The 19,996-nt window shown below is 43.2% G+C and overlaps 3 protein-coding genes and 1 pseudogene across 4 annotated transcripts in view; 3 read left to right on the top strand and 1 right to left on the bottom strand.

Annotated features, from left to right (window-relative positions):
- The window catches only part of LOC144664401 (uncharacterized), a 55,251-nt gene that overhangs the window by 11,890 nt on the left and 23,365 nt on the right, over positions 1-19,996 (top strand). The gene's annotated exons all lie outside the window — the stretch shown is intronic.
- On the top strand, positions 1,151-18,484 carry LOC144664418 (uncharacterized). Its single transcript, XM_078525533.1, has 6 exons — positions 1,151-1,250; positions 1,941-2,359; positions 3,232-3,307; positions 13,323-13,684; positions 15,418-15,508; positions 16,205-18,484. The coding sequence occupies exons 1-6, from the start codon at positions 1,169-1,171 to the stop codon at positions 16,387-16,389; spliced, it is 1,215 nt and encodes a 404-aa protein (XP_078381659.1). The 5' UTR covers positions 1,151-1,168; the 3' UTR covers positions 16,390-18,484.
- Positions 3,455-12,975, bottom strand: LOC144663309 (uncharacterized; annotated as a pseudogene).
- Positions 5,501-7,758, top strand: LOC144663310 (uncharacterized). Its single transcript, XM_078524207.1, has 2 exons — positions 5,501-6,740; positions 6,857-7,758. The coding sequence occupies exons 1-2, from the start codon at positions 5,501-5,503 to the stop codon at positions 7,756-7,758; spliced, it is 2,142 nt and encodes a 713-aa protein (XP_078380333.1).

Here is a 19,996-nt window from a genome sequence, read left to right as displayed (position 1 = left end):
CTGGGCTTATGCCCTGTGAAACCTAACAGTCACCACCTTTATTTAGTGAACGAAGTCACCGGTTAGAATTTGCGACTGGCTAATTTTATATTACCGTATTTATTCGATAAAGCGCCCACCTCGAATAAGCGCCCCCCCCCTGACCAAAAAAAAAACAACTGAAGTGCACAAGAGGAGTATTGAGTATTATTGAAATTGCGATTGAAATTAACTTTTAAGTCAATTTGAAATACTACTATACTACTTTACTAGTATACTAGTATTAAAATATTACTAAGAGACTTCCGCAAAGAACAGTTAAAGTTTTGCTTTTCTACATCTTCGCGTTTTATTATTATTCAGTTGCAAAATAAACAAACTACTTGCTAAAAATGGTGAAAATTTAATAAGCGCCCAGCCTCGAATAAGCGCCCACAGACAAGGTCCAAAAATTTAATAAGTACCCAGGGCGCCTAATCGAATAAAAACAAACAGTATTTAACTTTTCTGACAAAAGGTTAAGGTTGTAGCGTTTTTGGCACCACTTTTAGTTTTCGGCACGACTTCAACTTTTTTGCACGACTCATTATTCGTCGGCTCATTTTGAAAATAATACAAGTCGTGCAAAAACTGAAAGTCGCGCCAATTCGTGCCAGAAAGTTAAAGTTGCGCCAAAAACGTTTTAAAAAAGTGGTGCAAAAAAGTTAAAGTCGTGCCAAAAAGTAGTCTGCTTCGCAGCCCCTATTTGGGATGTCACGCAAGGCTCCCCACAGAGAGCGTAGGAGCGTTGCGTGACATCCTAAATAGCGGCTGCGAAGGAGACTTGCTAAAAAGTGGAAGTCGTACCAAAAAGTTGAAGGCGTGCTAAAAAGTTGAAGTCGTGCTAAAAAGTCGAAGTCGTTCAAAAAAGTAGGAGTTGTGCAAAAAAGTTGAAGCAGTGCAAAAAAGGTAAAGTCGTGCCAAAAGTAGAGTTTAACAAAATTAACTCGGGAAAACGGAATTTGACGAGGAGAAATGAGTGGCTTTAACTGGGCTCCGTAGTACGACATTTACAATGTTTTGACGACTCTCAAAGTGTGCCAAAATGTGCAAAACAAGTCTGACTCATAACTAATGAACGTCACGTGACTATACCCATTGCACTGACGTCATTATAGTGGTCCGTCAAAATAACAAACAAACAAACAGTATGGAGGCCATGGCGTATGCTGAAAACAAGAGTATAATAACGAAAATTTGTCTTATATTGGCCATCACCACAGTCATAAGAGGTACGTGTTCGCGATATTTTTAGTCACTTGATCCGTAGAATTCAAATTACGTGACTTGCATGTAATTGAAGACAAATTTTATTTTTTCGCGCTTCGCTGAATACGCATAAAAACTCGTCGCGCGGGCACCTTGCATGGTAGCTTACTTTTAAAGTATTATATTCACTGCGAAGCTTGTTGGTTTAATATTCGTGGAATCGAGGATACAGCTAAACTTCTGACGCAAATTAAGTGCAATGTCGTAATAAAACTTCAACAAACATTTTCAAATATTCAAATATTTTCCATTTATGTCAACCGGAAGTAAATACAGCGTGCACCCAAGCATGTTCGCACAAACTTTTCAATACCAGACTCCTTTGGGCAAATTAGAGAAGTCGCCTGGAACTTAACAGATCCGATCGAACTTGAGAAGGGTATTTGAGCAGAAATTAACCTCACAAGCACGATGGTAATGGTTCAGGGTTGTAGCTAAGGGCCAGCTGCCGGCTAATTTCACTGGTTGAAAGAGAACTTTTAAAAATCCAGCTTAAATTTCACATGAAAGTGTAAAGGACTTTATAGAGCTGCCAAGGACAGAAAAGCTAGCTGGGCTTGTTAATTAGCCGGCTTAGTGTTTTCTCAACCTTATTAAGCCAAAAAAAAATTATAAACTTAAATAATAGGGCTGTTTTCTCCTCACAACTATAGCGAGCAACCCTACAACACCTCCAATATGGCCTCATACACAATATGACCTTCAAAACCTTCAAGGATACCATCAAGATAACTGCCCCGATATTCAGTTACCTTATGGTAGCAACAGTACATGCGTCCTCAGTGACCACTGCAGGAAAGCTACATGCATATCACAAAGTCTCAACAGAACTGGACCACTGGGCTATATGGTCCTGACTGTACAACTGTACGGGTGCTGTCAAGCAGTGAGAGCCAAGGTTACCTTGGATTCAGTTTATACTCGTAGGAATTGGTGGTATACCTTTGGAGATGGTGAGAAAGTTCGACTGCCCATGACGCGTTATTTGGTTTACAATCCACCTGACCTAGTTGTTGGTTTGGTATTCCTGAAGGTTGAACTGACGAAAGTTGATAGCACAGTCCACTTCAAGGTATATCAGTGATATGAAAGTTGTGTTAAGCATCTTTTTTTAAGGGTGTTTATTTTTTCAAAAAGTTCCTCATTTTGTAAAGAGCAAATAATATGGAAGATGGGTGGGGGGGGGGGGGGGGGAGAGGGTACTCCCATATATGCGTTATAGGTTTGTGCCGGGGGATAGGGTATGGTTTTTGAGGGGTTCTTGGTCCTTAAATAGGGTATCCTTTTTGCTCCTTTTGGCCTTGTGTCCATTGTGTTCCTTTTGTGATCCTTAGATAGGGTACCTAAATTCTATCAGCTAAAATAAACCCCAGCTAAACGAAAAAAGGGAATCTTAAAACTGAACTATCCGTTTAGGTATTAGTAAAGCGATTTTACGAAGGTTAGCCATTATTTGGGTCATCACGGAATGCTTCTCCTTCGCTTGAATACTGGGTGTCATTTTTCGGTTTTGGGCTTTAAAAAGGGTATCAATTTCACTTTCTTTGTCCTTGAATAGGGTCAGGGTTTAACAACCCTCGCGGGCTCGCGGCACACCCCTATCCAAAATTAATGGGAGTACACCGCCAGGGCAGGGGGGGGAGGTAGCTGCGGTTACACAAGTTCATTTTACCTTAAGGATTAGGCTAACCTCAGTGCTATTTAGGCTAACTGGAGTATTTAGTCAGGCAAACCAATGTGTACCTAAGCTAACTGTAGTGTAACTGGAGTCAAAACAGCTATTTTAGGCCTTTGATTAGTCTAACCAACAGGCTAAACAAAATGGCTTGCATCAGGCTCACTGGCTGGCAGATTGTTCGGACCCTGTGTTCCAGTTAGCCCATCAAATCCATAATTTGCTACTTACTGTTTTAATATTATGTATTTATGTGTTTGATCTTACAGTTAGACATTCTAGCATCTGAAAAAGCATTCAAATTTGCCACATTAGTTGAAGGAGATGTACTTGCCCCCAAGTGTGGTAAGTAGTGTGTGTCCAGTGTAATCAGTGTGTTGCGTGATGCACAGAAAATGTGTGCAGTAACAAGAGGTGGTATCATCCTTAAAATGGTGAATGTTACTTCCAGGACCCAGAACAAGTGGTATATATGGGTACTGACAAATAACTTCATGCCTATGGAAACGAGAGATATGTTCCAGTCTGATAGGCCAGTATACAGTATAGGCCTGAACGCAGACTTAAACTTTCTCCTCCTCTTCCTCCTCCTCCCCCTCCTCTTCCTCTTCCTCTTCCTCCTCCTCTTCTCCTTCTCCTCTTCCTCCTCTTCCTATTCCTCCTACTCTTCCACCTCCTCCTCCTCTCCCTCCTTCTCTTCCTCCTCCTCCTCTTCCCCCCTCTTCCTCCTCCTCTTCTTATTCCTCCTCCTCCTCCTCCTCCTTCCGCCTCCTCCTTCTCTTCCTCTCCCTTCTCCCCCTCTTCCTCCTCCTCCTCCTCCTCTTCATCATCCTTCTCCTCTTCCACCTCCTCTTCTTCCTCCTCTTCCTTCTTCTCCTCTTCGACCTCCTCCTCCTCCTCTTCCTTCTCCTCCTCCTCCTCCTCTTCCTCCCCCTCCTTCTCTTCCTCCTCCTCCTCTTCCTCCACCTCCTCCTCCTCTCCCTTCTCTTCTTCCTCCTTCTACTCTGCCACCTCCTCCTCATCCTCCTCTTCCTTCTCCTTCTCCTCCTCCTCTTCCTCTTCCTCCTCTTCCTCCTCTTCCTCCTATTCATCTTCCTCCTCTTCCTCTACCTCCTTCTCCTCCTCTTCCTTCTCCTCCTCTTATTCCTACTCTTCCTCCACCTCCTTCTCCTCCTCTTCCTCCTACTCTTCTTCCTCCTCTTCTTTCTCCTCCTCTTTTTCCTCATTTTCCTCCTCCCCCTCTTTCTCCTACTCTTCCTCCTCCTCCTCTACCTCTTCTTCTTCCTCTTTCTCCTCTTCCTCTTCTTCTTCCTTTTCCTCCTCTTCCTTCTCTTCCTCTTCCTCCTCTTCCTTCTCCTTTTTCTCCTCCTTCTCCCCCCCTTCTTCCTCCTCCTCCTCTTCTTTCTCCTCCTTCTCCTCCTTCTCCTCTTCTTCCTCCTCTTCCTCCTCCTCTTCCTCCTTCTCCTCCTCTACCTCCTCTTCCTCTTCTTCTTCCTCTTCCTCCTCCGCCTCCTCCTCCTCCTCCTCCTCTTCCTTCTCCTTTTTCTCCTCCTCTTCCTCCTCCTCCTCCTCTTCCTCTGTAGCCACGGAGCCCTTATTATTCGTTCTTATTTGTCGAGTCCTTTGTTTCCGTTTTTTGTTGCGCATATTTTTCTTGTAATTAGCTTTGTCAGTTATTTTTAGGTTCATTACTTGTTATATCTTCGTGTGCATTTTTATATCTATTGTTTCGCTTAGCGTTTTCTGCGGTGTTTTTTAAGTTTTCGTTGTCAGTATGTTCAAGTCGCCGAAGTGTTCGCACAAATCTTGTAAGTTTCGTATTTTTTCCATTATTTTTTCGCTTTCTGTTTTAGTTTTCCGTTTGCTTCTTTCGCTGTAAGTTTAGTTTGTCTGTGTTGTTTGTTATTTCAGCAAATCGCTGGTTAAAGTGCGTATCTTGAAGTTGTGCGTGTGGTTTGATTATACATTTCATTTGAAGATTTCGTATGAAACTTCGTTATGGAACGCGTTATGGATGAGTTTTGTCGAAGGAGAATCCATTCCGCAGAAGCCCTCGACAGTCTTCGATTAAAGAATTTAAGATCGGGACATTTGTCGAGAATTACAACGTTGTATCGGGCAACTGAGGCCCTCCTTGTGGATGCGAGAAACGTCGAAGAAGTCTCGAAGAAACTGTTAGAAATTAATGAAGCATTTAGCCGCTTCGAGGAATCGCATTATTCATACATCGCATCGCTATCCGGAGATCTCGAAGAGTGGGCAAAGGAAGGACGTTATTTCCAGGAACATTGTCAGAAAAAGGACCAATTCGATCTAAACATCAAGCGATGGATCGATGATGTCAAAATTCGTTCTGAAACTCGTGAAGAAACGGACATCCGTCCTGAAGATTCCGTAAGCGCGGCTGGCTCTCGTCGAAGTCGCATCTCTTCTAGTGTATCTATTAAGCAATTAAAGGCCAAGGAAGCGTTGGCACGCCTCAAAGTGAAACAACTGTTAGAGGAACAAGAACTTTTAAGAAAGCAAGAGGAAATGAAAATGGAGCGTCAAATTCTGGAGGCGAAATATGAACTAGAGCAGGCGGCTCTTCAAGTAAAAATCCTCGAAGAAGATCATTCCGTTATTGATGGAGCAAAACCGAAAATGTCGAAGCAAACTGGTTCATCTTTTGGAGAATTTGGTTCACAGCGCGATGGCGAATCCAAAGTTAAAGATGTCGGAGTTGAGACCAAAACCAAAGACGACCTCAAAAGAGTTCCTTACGACAATGATGTTATATGTTCTCGGCTGAACCCGCACGCGAGAGAGTTTACGTACGCCCCGCCGATTCCAGATAATGAACTTTCTCAAACTGATTCCGTGGATTCCGAATTTGCCATCGTTGAAGACGTGCTTGATAAACTGGGCTCGACAATAAGACAGGGATTTGCCTTGCCTAAACCTGACCTCTCCACCTTTGATGGCAACCCAATGGAATATTGGAGTTTTATCCGGTCGTTTGAGAACACTATTGAACGAAACGCAACGAGTGAAAGTGAGAAGCTCATGTACCTATTGCAATACACAACGGGCGAAGCGAAGAAGACGATTGATTGTTGCGTTGTTATGGATCCTTCAAGGGGATATCAGTCCGCGAGGAAATTGCTGAAGGAGCGTTTTGGCCATCCGTACACAATTGCGGCTAAGTTTGTGAGCGAGATTACTGAGGGTCCTCCAATTAAGGCATCTGATCGTTCGGGATTACTTGCGTTTGCCGACCAGCTAAAAAACTGTGAACACACCCTCGAGTCCATAGGCTACATTGATGAGGTCAACAGTGCTGACAACCTCCGAAGAATAGTACAAAGACTACCATTTCATCTTCGTACAAAGTTTGTCGAAGTCGCAGACGGTATCCAGCAATCTGGCAAGAGACCAAACATCAAGGACATCTCATCGTTTGTTGCAGTCAAAGCAAGAGCAGCAAATAATCCAGTATTTGGAGGCGTTATGGACGTTACCCCTGACAGCAAACGGGGAACTTTAAAACAAAGGCCTCCGAGTTCAAAAACGAGTGAACCATCGCCTAACCGTATCACTACGCTTAACACTCAAGGAACTGTTAATTCAAGGGTGAAGACCCGTGTTTGTCCAGCTTGCAGCGGCAATCACATTTTGATGAAATGCCAGAACTTTGGAAGAAAGACCTTTGATGAACGTGTTCAGATTATGAGAAGGGCTCATCTTTGTCACAATTGCTTCCAATATGGTCATATCGCACGGGGTTGCCTGTCCAGAGGTGCATGTCAAATTGATGGTTGTACAAGAAAGCATCACACTCTGCTCCATCCTCCCTGTCAACAAGTTCCGAACGGTAACCATGCCAGTGGAGGTAACGCTATTCAACCTACCCAGATACCGCAGGCTCCCCAAGCTACTCAAGCTACCCAGAGACCACAGGCTCCCCAAACTACTCAAGCTACCCAGATATCACAGGCTTCCCAAGGATCCAAGCTACACAAGCTACTGTTCCTACGCCTACTCAAGGTGCCCAAGGTGGACAGTTGAACAGTACCCAAGCGGGAAGTGGTAAAGTGTGTCTCAGGATCGTGCCAGTGAAAGTCCAATGTCAGAACTCGAACGAGAAGTTGTTAACCTACGCCCTTCTTGACAACGGGTCGGATGTCTCCCTGTGTACTAAAGGCTTGGCAGCGCGTCTGGGGGTCCAAGGTGAGCAGAAAACGTTTTACTTAACAACGCAAGAGAAGGAAGACAGTCCGAAGTCGGGTCAAGAGATAAGCCTAACGGTTGAAGCCTTGGACGGGTCAGACAAGTTAGAAATCCAGAGACTTTGGACAGTTGACAAAGTAAATGCATCTAGCAACAGCATTCCAACCAACCAAGACATTAGCAGTTGGCCTCATTTGCAAGACATCAATCTGCTGAGCATCGAAGAGACTAACATCGAGCTGATCATAGGATGCAATGTCCCAGAGGCCTTTTGGGTATTGGAAGAAAGGCGTGGCAACAAAGGTGACCCGTACGCTATTCGTTCACCGCTGGGATGGACGTTAATGGGCCCCATAGACATAATGGAATGTAAGAAAGGCCATCACTGTGTTAACTTCACGAGAATTGCAAATGTTGAGAAAGAAGATATCCTCATGCAACAACTTGAAAGATTCTGGAAGACTGACTATGCTGGTCTGATCCCTGATTGCAAGGTTTCCATGTCCGTTGAAGACAAAAGAGCTCTAGCAGTGATGGAGAGTTCAGCCAAGTTAGTTGACGGTCGTTATCAACTGGCTCTTCCCTGAAGAGAGCAAGTGCCTAACCTTCCTAATAATCGGGTTTTGGCGGAACCTGAGGTTGATGTCGTTGAAGAAGAGATTCCTGCAAGATGCCGAACTGTTTGAAAAGTACAAAGCAACCATCAGAGATTACGTAGACAAGGGGCACGCAAAAAGAGTTCCAGAGAATGAGCTTGTAGTCGAAGATAAACCGTTGTGGTACTTACCTCATCACCCCGTGTTCCATCCTAACAAGCCCGGGAAGACGCGAGTGGTCTTTGATTGTGCGGCAAAGTTTAGAGGAATGTCTTTGAATGATCATCTCCTAAGTGGTCCAGATCTAACAGGCAGTATCGTGGGTGTGTTGACAAGATTTCGTCACGAACAAGTCGCACTAGCAGCAGAAGCCATGTTCCACCAGGTGAGAGTGTCGCCAGACGATTATGACGCGTTTAGATTTCTATGGTGGCCGGACGATGACCTGGATCAGGAACCTGTCGAGTACCGCATGGAGGTTCACTTATTTGGGGCCACGTCGTCGCCGGCTTGTTCCAACTTCGCCCTCAGGAAAACTGCAGAAGATAACATCAATGAATTTGACAAAGAGGTTGTAGAGACTGTAAAGAAGAACTTTTACGTGGATGATTGCCTCAAGTCGGTAGAATCATCTACTCACGCTGTTAACCTTGCGGCTCAACTACGAGATCTTCTCTCCAGGGGTGGGTTCCGTCTTCACAAGTGGCTCAGTAACAGACCCGAAGTTATGGAGACGATACCTGAAAGTGAGAGAGCTTCGTCAGTCCTCGACCTCGACTTGGACAAGGAAAGACTTCCTGTTGAGCGGACCTTGGGTCTAAGATGGGACATGCAGAAGGATACGTTCATTTTCAGTGCTGTTCTGAAAGATAAGCCCAACACGCGCAGAGGAATATTGTCTCTGACAAGCTCGATCTACGATCCACTGGGGTTCCTGGCGCCAATCATTCTTCCTGCGAAGAAATTACTTCAGGATTTATGCAAGCTAAAGCTAGACTGGGATGATCCGGTTGGCGAGAACGAAAGTCAGAGATGGGAGAAATGGAAAGAAGAATTGCCCAAACTTTCACAGTTAGCTGTCAAGAGGTGTGTCAAACCTGCCGATCTCGGAGAATTGAAGACCGTCGAGTTACATAACTTCGCTGACGCCTCGCAGTTTGCCTTTGGCGCTGTCTCGTATCTAAGACTGGTGGACACGAAGGATAATGCTTGCTGCTCGTTTCTCATGGGTAAGTCCCGTCTTGCGCACATCAAGCCGATGACAGTTCCGAGACTTGAACTTTCAGCTGCGGTTCTGGCCGTCCAATTGGACAAGACCCTGAAGACCGAGCTTGAAATACCAGTGCACCAATCTGTATTTTGGTCAGATTCTACTACAGTGCTTCAGTATATTAGGAATGAGTCTTCCAGATTCCATACGTTTGTATCTAACCGCCTCACGGTAATTCACGAACATTCCGAGCCAAAGCAGTGGAAATACGTGAACTCTGAGCTTAACCCCGCTGATCACGCTAGCAGAGGATTGACAGTTGATGGGATGATCTCAAGTAAATGGCTGTGTGGCCCAGAGTTCCTGTCGAGAGAAGAAGACCTTTGGCCTCGTGATCCTTCCCACCAACTGAAAGAACTATCTGCAGACGATCCGGAACTCAAACGAGATGTTCATACGTTCAGCCAGGCTGTATTAAATCAACCAGCAGAAGATTTTCTCTCAAGGTTATTTCATCAGTATTCCTCCTGGGATAAGCTGAGAAAAGCATTTGCATGGCTGCTGAGATTTAAGAATTGGTCGGTTCAAAGGCATCGTGGTCTTTCAGTGAACAGCAGTTCCTCCGTTAGTCAATCACCTCGAGGGGAATTGTCTGTCGATGAAGTTCGAGTAGCCGAAAGAGAGATAATCAGGCATTTACAGAAGCTATCCTTCCCGAAAGTATTTGAAGCTTTTCCAAGAATTTCCAGAAATCAAGTATCAGCACGCCAAGTTAAACCCCATCTAAGGAAATTGAAGTCTGCCTTACCCTTACGCAAGCTCTGTCCAGTGCTGGATGGCGACGGAATTCTTCGGGTTGGAGGAAGGCTAGAGAATGCTGGCATCAATTTTGACGCAAAACACCAAATAGTTCTGCCTTATCGTCATCACGTAACGGACCTGATTATTCGAAAGTACCATCAAGATGCAGGTCATCTCGGACAAGAATACGTTTTGTCCAATCTCCGTCAACTATATTGGATTGTTAAAGGAAGATCGGCCGTGCGTCGAGTCCTTAGTGAATGTTTCCTGTGCAGGAAACTTGGTGCAACCCGTGGTGAACAGTTAATGGCTAATTTACCCAAGGAAAGGTTGTCTCCTGGAGATCCTCCATTTACCTCTGTTGGCCTGGATTATTTTGGTCCCCTGTACGTTAAGCAAGGGCGTTCCAACGTAAAGCGTTACGGCTGTTTGTTTACGTGTTTAACGACCAGGGCCGTCCATATCGAGATTACGTGCTCTCTGGATACAGATTCCTTTGTTAATGCTTTGCGTAGGTTCACCAGTTTCAGAGGAAACCCAACGACAGTCTACAGCGACAATGGTTCCAATTTTCGCGCCGGGGAGCAAGAAATGCGTATAGCCATAGAAGATTGGAATCAGAGAGCCATCACTGAGTTTCTCCGTCAAAGGAACGTCACCTGGAAATTTAACCCACCATCCGCATCGCATATGGGCGGCGTTTGGGAGCGCGTGATCAGATCAATCCGCAAGATTTTGACGGCGCTGTTAGGGCAACAACTGGTAAACGAAGAGATGTTGCGTACCGTGATGGCTGAGGTGCAAGGAATCCTTAACAGCAGACCTTTAACGCCGGTCAGCAATGATCCCAAGGATCTAGAGCCCCTGACGCCCAACCATTTACTGCTTCTACGAGCAAACCCTAACCTACCTCCTGGAGTCTTCGCAAAGGAAGACAATTATTGCAAGCGTCGTTGGCGACAAGTACAATACATGTCAGTTGTATTTTGGAGCCGCTGGCTAAAAGAGTATTTACCAACTCTTCAATTGAGACAGAAATGGTGCACTCCTCGTCGTTGTTTTGCGGTTAACGATTTAGTCCTGGTCGCGGATGAAAGTGTTCATCGAGGCAAATGGCCTTTGGCCAGAATTGTCGAAGTTTATCGTGGAAAGGATGGATTAGTCAGATCGGCGAGAGTTCGCTCAAACACCTCGACATTCGTTAGACCAATTTCAAAACTGTGCTTTCTTGAGCATGACGTGTAACAAGTCTACAGTGAACTGAACTCGTTTAGAGGCTATTTCAGAGAACTTTGCGAGAACACTAAATTAGAACATTCATTGTTTGGGACTCATTTAAGTTGCGTATTCATTAATTCAGTTTCTTAAGGACATGCTCGTGTCTATAATTGTTTATCAGTTAATGAACAATTAGAATTTAATTGGTTCATTGGGGCCGGTATGTAGCCACGGAGCCCTTATTATTCGTTCTTATTTGTCGAGTCCTTTGTTTCCGTTTTTTGTTGCGCATATTTTTCTTGTAATTAGCTTTGTCAGTTATTTTTAGGTTCATTACTTGTTATATCTTCGTGTGCATTTTTATATCTATTGTTTCGCTTAGCGTTTTCTGCGGTGTTTTTTAAGTTTTCGTTGTCAGTATGTTCAAGTCGCCGAAGTGTTCGCACAAATCTTGTAAGTTTCGTATTTTTTCCATTATTTTTTCGCTTTCTGTTTTAGTTTTCCGTTTGCTTCTTTCGCTGTAAGTTTAGTTTGTCTGTGTTGTTTGTTATTTCAGCAAATCGCTGGTTAAAGTGCGTATCTTGAAGTTGTGCGTGTGGTTTGATTATATCCTCCTCCTCTTCTTCCTCCTCCTCCTCCTCTTCTTACTTCTCTTTCTTCTCCTTCTCCTCCTCCTCCTCTTCATCTTCCTCCTCTTCCTCCACCTCCTTCTCCTCCTCTTCCTCTTCTTCTTCCTTTACCTCCTCTTCCTCTTCTTCTTCCACTTCCTCTTCCTTCTCTTTCTCCTCTTCCTCTACTTCTTCCTCTTCCTCCTCCTCCTCTTCCTCCTCCTTTTTCTCCTCCTTCTCTTCCTCTTCTTCCTCCTCCTCCTCTTCCTTCTCCTCCTCTTCTTCCTCCTTTTCCCCCTCCTCCTCTTCCTCCTCCTCCTCTTCCTTTTCCTCTTTCTCCTCCTTCTCCTCCTCCTCCTCTTCCTCCTCCACCTCTTCCTTCTTCTCTTTCTCCACCTTCTCCTCCTCTTCCTTCTCCTCTTTCCCCTCCTTCTCCTCCTCTTCCTTCTCCTCTTTCCCCTCCTTCTCCTCCTCTTCCTTCTCCTCTTTCCCCTCCTTCTCCTCCTCTTCTGCCTCTTCCACCTCTTCCTTCCCCTCCTTCCCCTCCTCCTCCTCCTCTTCCTTCTCCTCTTTCTCCTCCTTCTCCTCCCCTTTCCCCTTTTCCACCTCTTCCTTCTCCTTCCCCTCCTCCTCCTCCTCTTCTTTTTCCTCTTTCTCCTCCTTCTCCCCCTCTTCTTCCTCCTCCTCCCCCCCCCCCCCCCTCTCCTCCTCCACCTCTTCCTTCTTCTCTTTCTTCACCTTCTCCTCCTCTTCTTCCTCCTCCTCCTCTTCCTTCTCCTCTTTCTCCTCCTTCTCCCCCTCTTCTTCCTCCTCCTCCCCCCCTCCCCCCCCCCTTCCTCCTCCACCTCTTCCTTCTTCTCTTTCTCCACCTTCTCCTCCTCTTCCTCCTCCTCCTCCTCTTCCTTCTCCTCTTTCTCCTCCTTCTCCTCCTCTTCTGCCTCTTCCACCTCTTCCTTCTCCTCCTCTTCCTTCTCCTCCTCTTCCTTCTTCTCCTCTTCTTCCTCCTCTACTTCCTCTTCCTCTTCCTCCTCCTCTTCTTCCTCCTCTTCCTCTTCCTTCTCCTCCTCTTCCTCCTCCTCTTATTCCTACTCTTCCTCTTCCTTCTCTTCCTCTTCCTCCTCCTCCTTCTTCCTCCTCTTCCTCTTCCTTCTCCTCCTCTTCTTTTACCTCTTCCTCCTCCTCCTCTTCTTTCTCCTCTTTCTCCTCCTTCTCCTCGTCTTCTTCCTCCTCTACCTCCTCTTCCTATTCTACTTCCTCTTCCTCCTCTTCCTCTTCCTCCTCCTCCTCTTCTTCCTTCTCATCCTCATCTTCCTCCTCCTCCTCCTCCTCCTCCTCCTCCTCCCCCTTCCTCTTCCTTCTCCTCCTACTCATCCCCGCCCCTTTCTCCAACCTCTGTATAAATTTTCAACTTCGCCCCAGGGGTGGATCCAGGATTTTTCTTACGAGGTGATGCACCACTTAGGAATGATTTCCCTTTTTCTTCTAATACTAGTTGTATTAGAAAGCCGCAAGTCATCTCGGGAGTGGGTGCACCCCCTGCACCCTCCCCCTAGATCAACCACTGTCTCCCTATGATAGAGCCATCTCTTCCAGCTCCTTCATTACTGTCCTCTGCCAGGTGGTTTTTGTCCTGCTTTGATTTCGTTATAATACCCAGTTTACAAATAATTAACCCAGGGTCACCATTAATACAAATTTCTCGACATTTTATTTTACAGACGAGGAAGGTAGAAATGACGTCAGTTTACTTCCAGGACTCTACCCTGAATTTATAGCAAGCAAATGTGAGTACAGCCATCACTGCAGCAAGTTGGAATGCAACGCAGGTCTTTCGCACGTTACAGATGTCGATTCTGGGATTACAGTTCGTTTTGAAGTAATCTGCAATCCTTCATTGACTGGCAAAGTCGCAATACAACTTCCTGGACTAGATTGGTCAGATACAATTGAAGATGGAGAAAAAGCTAAGTTAGCCGTCACACCAGACATCTACCATGGTTGGTTGCCCATTACTGACGAAACTAGCTTGTTTGTAAAAGTTGAAATTCAAGAAACCGAAGAAAACTTTGCTAGTTATACAGTAAGGGCATTACTTTATAGTTGACTTCTGCCTTCATGTATTTATTAAAATAATTATAAAGAACAGGTTTTAATGAGACTGTGTCACGGCTTAGTTAAATTTATGTTTGTTATTAAATTTTGTCAATTATTCGCTATGAAACTAAATGTTTTCAAAGAAATTAATTCTATGATTCTAATGACAAAACCATAGCTTCATTGCAGCCAAATGTGTCTACCGTTCGGTACACGCAGACAAGATTAACTTTTAAAACTCTAAAGGTTCTGCTGGACCATATTTCAAAAACCCATATCGCAATCCGTTTCAGTCTGCGACACTTTTGGCCATCCGTACCTTCTTTTGCATTTGGTGTGTTATTTAAATATTCCTTCACTGTTTTAAGAGGCTATTTTATATATTTTAACAAATTTGACAACTCTCGCCTTTCGGACACCCCGCTATTACGGATACTTGCTATTACGGACAAAATCCAGATCTTCGGCGAAAGCCATAGAGATCTGACTGGAAATGACTCCCGCTATTACGGACTATCGCTATTTCGGAATAACGGACACTTTCGTGGTACCAACAAAACAGTTTTTATTGTTTTGACTCTCGATAAAGCGGACACCATAAACTACTCATATAACAAAAATACGTAAATTTGCAGTCTGTTGTTCGTTTTTTGTAAAAACACACTTTACTTGAAAAGGCTTCTGGAATATTTGTTTTGAAACTATACAAAAGACTTTGCTTTTTCACTTCAGCTTGGCGCGCGTTTTACCTCTAGACTCTTAAGGAAAGATCAAGCCCTCATCCTCCATTGCAAACGACTACTTGGCAGTTTCACCACTGTTAATACATTAATAAGCTTGTCACAGTCTATATTGTTTAACATACGTTACTCCGCTATAACGAGAGTTGACTGTAGTTTCGCTAAAATCCGTGACAAGGTCCTTTTAAAAGTGAAACTCACCAATGATTGCATGAATTACTGCTGTGCACCAGAATATACAGTGGAACCCCGTTAATACGGACACCAAGGGGACAGGCCAAATGTCCGCATTAACGGGGTGTCCGTATTAAGCGGGTCTCAGAAAAAGTCACGGACACACGTTTTATCGATATACACGAAATAACGCATTTCCGGCACCGAACGTGTTCTATAAACTTTCCTTTGTAACTGAAACTCTAACCGTAACCGTTCTAAAAGTCTTTTCTGAAAAAGTCGGTAATTTACTTTGCACGGAGCTTTTGCTTGCGACACAACCAGGCGGATTGAAGATTCGACTTGTAAAACCTTTGCAAAATCGTAACTGCGTTCTGTCATATTGACCAGGGTAAAGTTAGCAAATACGCGACAGAAATTGACAGTGCACAGATAAACAGTGTCCGTAAAGCGGGGTTGACAATGTATGGCAGTTTGTCACTCGGGACACGGAAAAGTGTCCGTTGTCCGTATTAACGGGTGTCCGTATTAAGCAGGTTGATTTAAGGAAATGTATGAGGTTTTCGTCGGGACCAACGAAACTGTCCCTAATGCCGGGGTGTCCGTATTAAGTCTATTAAGCGGGTGTCCGTAAAGCGGGGTTCCACTGTATTAGCTTTTTAGAGAACTTCCTATGCTAATGCCTGACTGAACAACATGTACCAATAAATTCTCAGAAATGACGTAAAAGTTTCTTATGGGATCAGTTAGGAGAATTGACATTTTGAGCTGGGAGCTGAAATGATGGTTTATCTCCTTATATTAGGTACAGATTGTTGGTTATTTGAATCCTAAGAATACTTCATTTAAACTTGTGTTAATACAAGGCAAGCAACCCATCTCAAGTGGTGTTTGTGGTGAGTACTCAACGGAACGTTTGCTTTTTAGAAGGTTAATTTTGGCAAAGGACGCTACTGTTTGCACATTTTGAGGAATTTACCCGCTGAAGAATCTCTTAATGTTCTCTGAAAGTCCTTGAAATTGAAAATCAAAACCCAAGGTCCTTAAGGCGGGGAGTTCACTTGTAACAGACCAGCCATCCAAGGAAAAAAGCAGTATTTTTATAGTTAGTTGCTATGGGAATCAATATAAGCTCTTCGACTAGCAGTGCGAGCCAGTTTGGCAAAAATGTGATCCCCTGTCCTAAGCATTCGGTTAGTGGAGAACAGTGGGTAGAATAGCAAGTGAAACATTGAAAAGGGCACGCATTTTCTTTTGCGCCATACCCCACCAACGGTACGCCTGGCTGGGGCACTGTGTTGTGTTCTTGGACAAGACACTTTACTCTCACAGTGCCTCTCTCCACCCAGGTGTATAAATGGGTACCGGCGAATTTACTGCTGGGGGCAACCCTGCAGTAGACTAACATCCCATCCAGGGGAAGGGGGGGGGGGGGGGGAGAAGAAATACTTCTAGCCGCTTAATGCTAAAGAAAGTGGGATAAGCTCCAGTTCTGATGGGCCACTAGGCTTGACAACAGGCTTTACATTACATTAGAGCATTAGAAAGGTGTACATTGATGTTATTTATTTTTCTTGTTTTTTTTTGCCAAGGTTCATGGTTCAGTAGACAGTCAAGTGGTATCAAAGCTCTTGTGATTATTGGCCCAGTACTTGTTGCAATTCTGCTGGTACTTGCCGTCTTTTGTTGTTATAAAAAGCGCCACCATTTTATGGTCAACATCTTCCCAGGCAGAAACAAAACTGGCGAAGACAAAGACACGATGGAAGTGCTCTGAAATGGAAGCTTTTAACAATATTAAGCCCTGACCAAACGGTAACGCAAGTAGACGCAAGATGAAAATTTGCGTCCACTTGCGTCTCCGTTTGGTCAGGACTTGCTCGCACTTGCGTTGACTTGCGTACACTTGCGTTGACTTACGTTCACTTTGGTCGAAATCAAATTTGCACTTAGTTAACGCAGTTTTTTTTTCAACGCTTGGCCACCCATCGTAAGTCAACGCATTTTTTTGCAGTTTACTTCAAATACTGAATTGCACCTCGTAGCATTTTAAATGACTTTTTGAAAACTTGCGTGCACTTGCGACTAAACTTGCGTGTCCGTTTGGCCACCAAACGCAAGTCTGTACCCAGATTGAACTTGCGACTACTTGCGTCCACTTCCGTGACCGTTTGGCCAGGGCTTTACATTTAGCGTAACAGCAGACTGTTGAACTGTTTAGCGCACACTAGAAGAAGAAAAAAGAAGAAAAAAAAGGGAAAAATATCATATCTTATTTTCGCGGAAACTTAATTTCGTGAAAATCGAACGGGCATATTTCGCGGGACTTAATTTTCGCGATTTGGCCCAAAAACCCTAAAAGTATTAAAAATACGTTAAAAAACGTTAAAAATAAATTTTCGGGGGTCTTTAATTTCGCGATTTTTTGAAAATCGCTAAAATTAAGCCCCACGAAAATAAGTAACAATAAAGGCCCGCAAAAAAGGAAACATGTTTCCAGAAACATGCTGAAAACATGTTTCCATAATTGTTTCCTCGTTTTGCCATGTTTTCATGCCGCGCGGAAACACGAAATATTTCTGCCGGCTAGCAGAAGCAAATTTTGCTTTCTGGAAGCAAAATTGACGCTGGAAACAATGCTTTCCGTGTGGCAAAACTGGGAAACATGCGCGCGCTATAAATGTTTCGGAAAACATGTTTCCTCGTTTTGCCAGGCCTTATTAAGGTACTCAAAATTCCAAACAAGACAAAACTATAACAACTGGGCACCTTAAAACTGAAGCTAAAAATACTACTTGATGTTTATGTAACTTTTACTTAATTATTTATCAGTAAGGTAAAGACACTCAGCGTTTGTATTTAATCATTGACATAGCGATGGCTATCTCTTTTTATTATTTATACATGTAGTTTTAATGTTGTAATATATCTAATTATTTTTAATCTTTAATAAATAAGTATATTGTTATTACATGTAAGCAAGTTATAGGTGTCCACAATTAGTAGCGGAACTTTTCCCCTTGCTACGGATTTTTATAATTTAAGCAGGCCCGTAGGGTGGATTCTGTGGAGGGGGGTTCTTTTATTTTTTGGGAGTTATTATTAGCGCCAGTGACGCTAACACGAGCGCCCAAGGCGCGAGCCTCTAGGGGGTCTAGGGACATGCCCCCCAGGAAATTTTGCAAGTTTAGTTTCTCTCAAGTTTTATTTCCTGCATTTTGACATCATTTCTGAGGTGGGGTGCATTTTCCTTCAATATTAGCTCTTCGGAAAGTAATTTTTCATTCTAAAAAAATTCTGAAATGTTCAGAAATGACGGTGTGTGCATTTAGACAGTTTTCAAAACAAGAATACTAAAATTACATGCGAGGTGAATGAGTGGACAACAAATTGAAAGAATGATGAATTATCTGACATGTTATATACAATTCTGTATTTTAAAAACAACAACTGAAAATGTTCTATGTCTTAGCAAGTACAGAATATCTGTTTGTTCCCGTGGGTAAATTTATCACTTTCAGAAATTTTGGTTAGGATTATTTTACAATGCTTACACACTGTCTTAGACTAAGAATATTGTCCAGAAATCCACAAAACAACAAATGCGCATGCTTGCTTATTAAGCCACCTAACGCTAGTTCTGATTGCCGCGGGCGCCACGACAAGGATGGAAAGCAAGACGAACATCAATTAACCAATCGAAAAGCTTAAAACTTCTCATTATAGTGCCAAAATGTTGCGGCTTCCTCCGATAATCCTGGCAAGGAAGGTAGTCGTCCGTGTAATCGACCGGTCACAGTCTTTTGATTGTTTTGTGTAAAATTTTTAATCTTTTGAACCCCCCCCCCCCCACCCTACGGGCCTGTTTTAAAGTTGCGTATACATTGTTACATGTAAGGTATTCTATGAATCAGAATTAAAAAAATATATACATATGCTGACTTGTGTAAATTATAGCTGATTGGTTGAAAGAAATTTTGTCAATAACTAGAAAAATAACGAAATTTCTTTTTAAATCTATGGTGGTCTTCTATGGATTTAACTGATCGCGGTAAAGAATTCCAAGCCAGTGCAGATCTATGTTTGAACTACAGTTTTCCAACATTAGAGTTCGGTCTGTCCAGAGGAAGCTTAAACAAATTAAAGTTGTCTCTCATATTGCGTAAATTAGGACTTTTCTTGATGATTGCTTTAACTTGTTCAGGGCAGATCCCGTAGTAAGCTTTATGTGTCAGACAGAGGAGCTTTTTCTTGTAGAAATAACTTATTGATTTCCAAGACGGTGGTATCTGTTGTTTGAAGATGAGTTTAGCCGCACTCATTTGAATTTTCTCTAGACTGCCCAGTTTCGCTTCACTGCAATTTTTCCCACACACTTATTCCATAGGTCACACTCGGAAGAATACCCGCCAGTTGGGATTTTTAACCTTGTTATGTTTATTTAAAAATATTTGTTTCCTCTGTTTCAGTGGCATGCCTGTAAACTAGCTATCTCTTGAGATATGAAGCTAAGTGCATGACCACTATAAACATATATTTATTTTTTTATTTTTATTTTTATAAAAAGTAAATTGGTTCCAAAATATGGGAAGGAAGGCTTTTAAACGTACCTTATTACATGAAATGTTCGCGACACGTTAATTTCGCGAATTTTGCGATTCCAAAAAAATCGCGAAATTTAAGTGACGCGAACAAAAAGTGTCGCGAACATAACATGACGCAAAAATAAAGTGACTCCCATTACGTTAATTAAGAACGAATGAGTTAAGTACCACTGAAGGAATGGATGTACGTTGTGGTCAACTGACTCAAGAACAACGATTCACGTGTAAGAAAAAACTGTTTGTAGTGGACATTGTGAGAACTGCTCTGTTTTTGCTGTTGCCCTTGCGTTTTTGTTAATTTTCAATTTATTGTTCTTTTGTTAAAGTCGTTTTATTTTAATCAAGGGCATGTTAAATAATATTGCCAAGGAAATGTAAATGTAAAACGCGAAATTAAAGTGATTCAAAATACAAAATTTTCGTAAAATTGCGAAATTTAAGTGTCGCGAAATCTGCGCACCTCAAAATCGCGAAATTAACGTGTCGCGAAAATTTCATGTAATAAGGTACGTAATTGCTTCATCTTCGTAGACATAGATGTTGTAAGATCTTTTATATGGTATCCCCAGCTTAACTTATTATCAATCGTAAACCCAAGACAGTGCGACTTGTGAACAAAACTAATTTCGTGATCACCCAGCTTAATTGGTGTAATGTCTGAACACCAGACAGGTCCTCGATGAAGGCGGATTTACACCAAGAAAACACACACGTTTTCAAGCCGCCATCTTCCTTTGTTGCACTACCCACAATGCCTTAGGGCTGGGCCTACACAGGGAA

The sequence above is a fragment of the Oculina patagonica genome, chromosome 8 (assembly GCF_052425735.1).
Source record: "Oculina patagonica isolate OP01 chromosome 8, crgOcupat, whole genome shotgun sequence".
NCBI classification, from domain to species: Eukaryota; Metazoa; Cnidaria; class Anthozoa; order Scleractinia; family Oculinidae; genus Oculina; species Oculina patagonica.
The sequence above is the reverse complement of the archived record's forward strand: the minus strand, read 5'-3'. Positions and strand labels throughout refer to the sequence as shown.

Bases quoted from the DNA above. Each gene is read 5' to 3' on its own strand.
- LOC144664418 (XM_078525533.1), top strand. From the start codon at position 1,169: ATGGAGGCCATGGCGTATGCTGAAAACAAGAGTATAATAACGAAAATT. The intron at 1,251-1,940 runs GTACGTGTTCGC...TCACAACTATAG, and splicing joins CATCACCACAGTCATAAGAG to CGAGCAACCCTACAACACCT. The intron at 3,308-13,322 runs GTAAGTAGTGTG...TTTATTTTACAG, and splicing joins TGTACTTGCCCCCAAGTGTG to ACGAGGAAGGTAGAAATGAC.
- LOC144663310 (XM_078524207.1), top strand. From the start codon at position 5,501: ATGGAGCGTCAAATTCTGGAGGCGAAATATGAACTAGAGCAGGCGGCT. The intron at 6,741-6,856 runs GTGCATGTCAAA...CAACCTACCCAG, and splicing joins ACGGGGTTGCCTGTCCAGAG to ATACCGCAGGCTCCCCAAGC.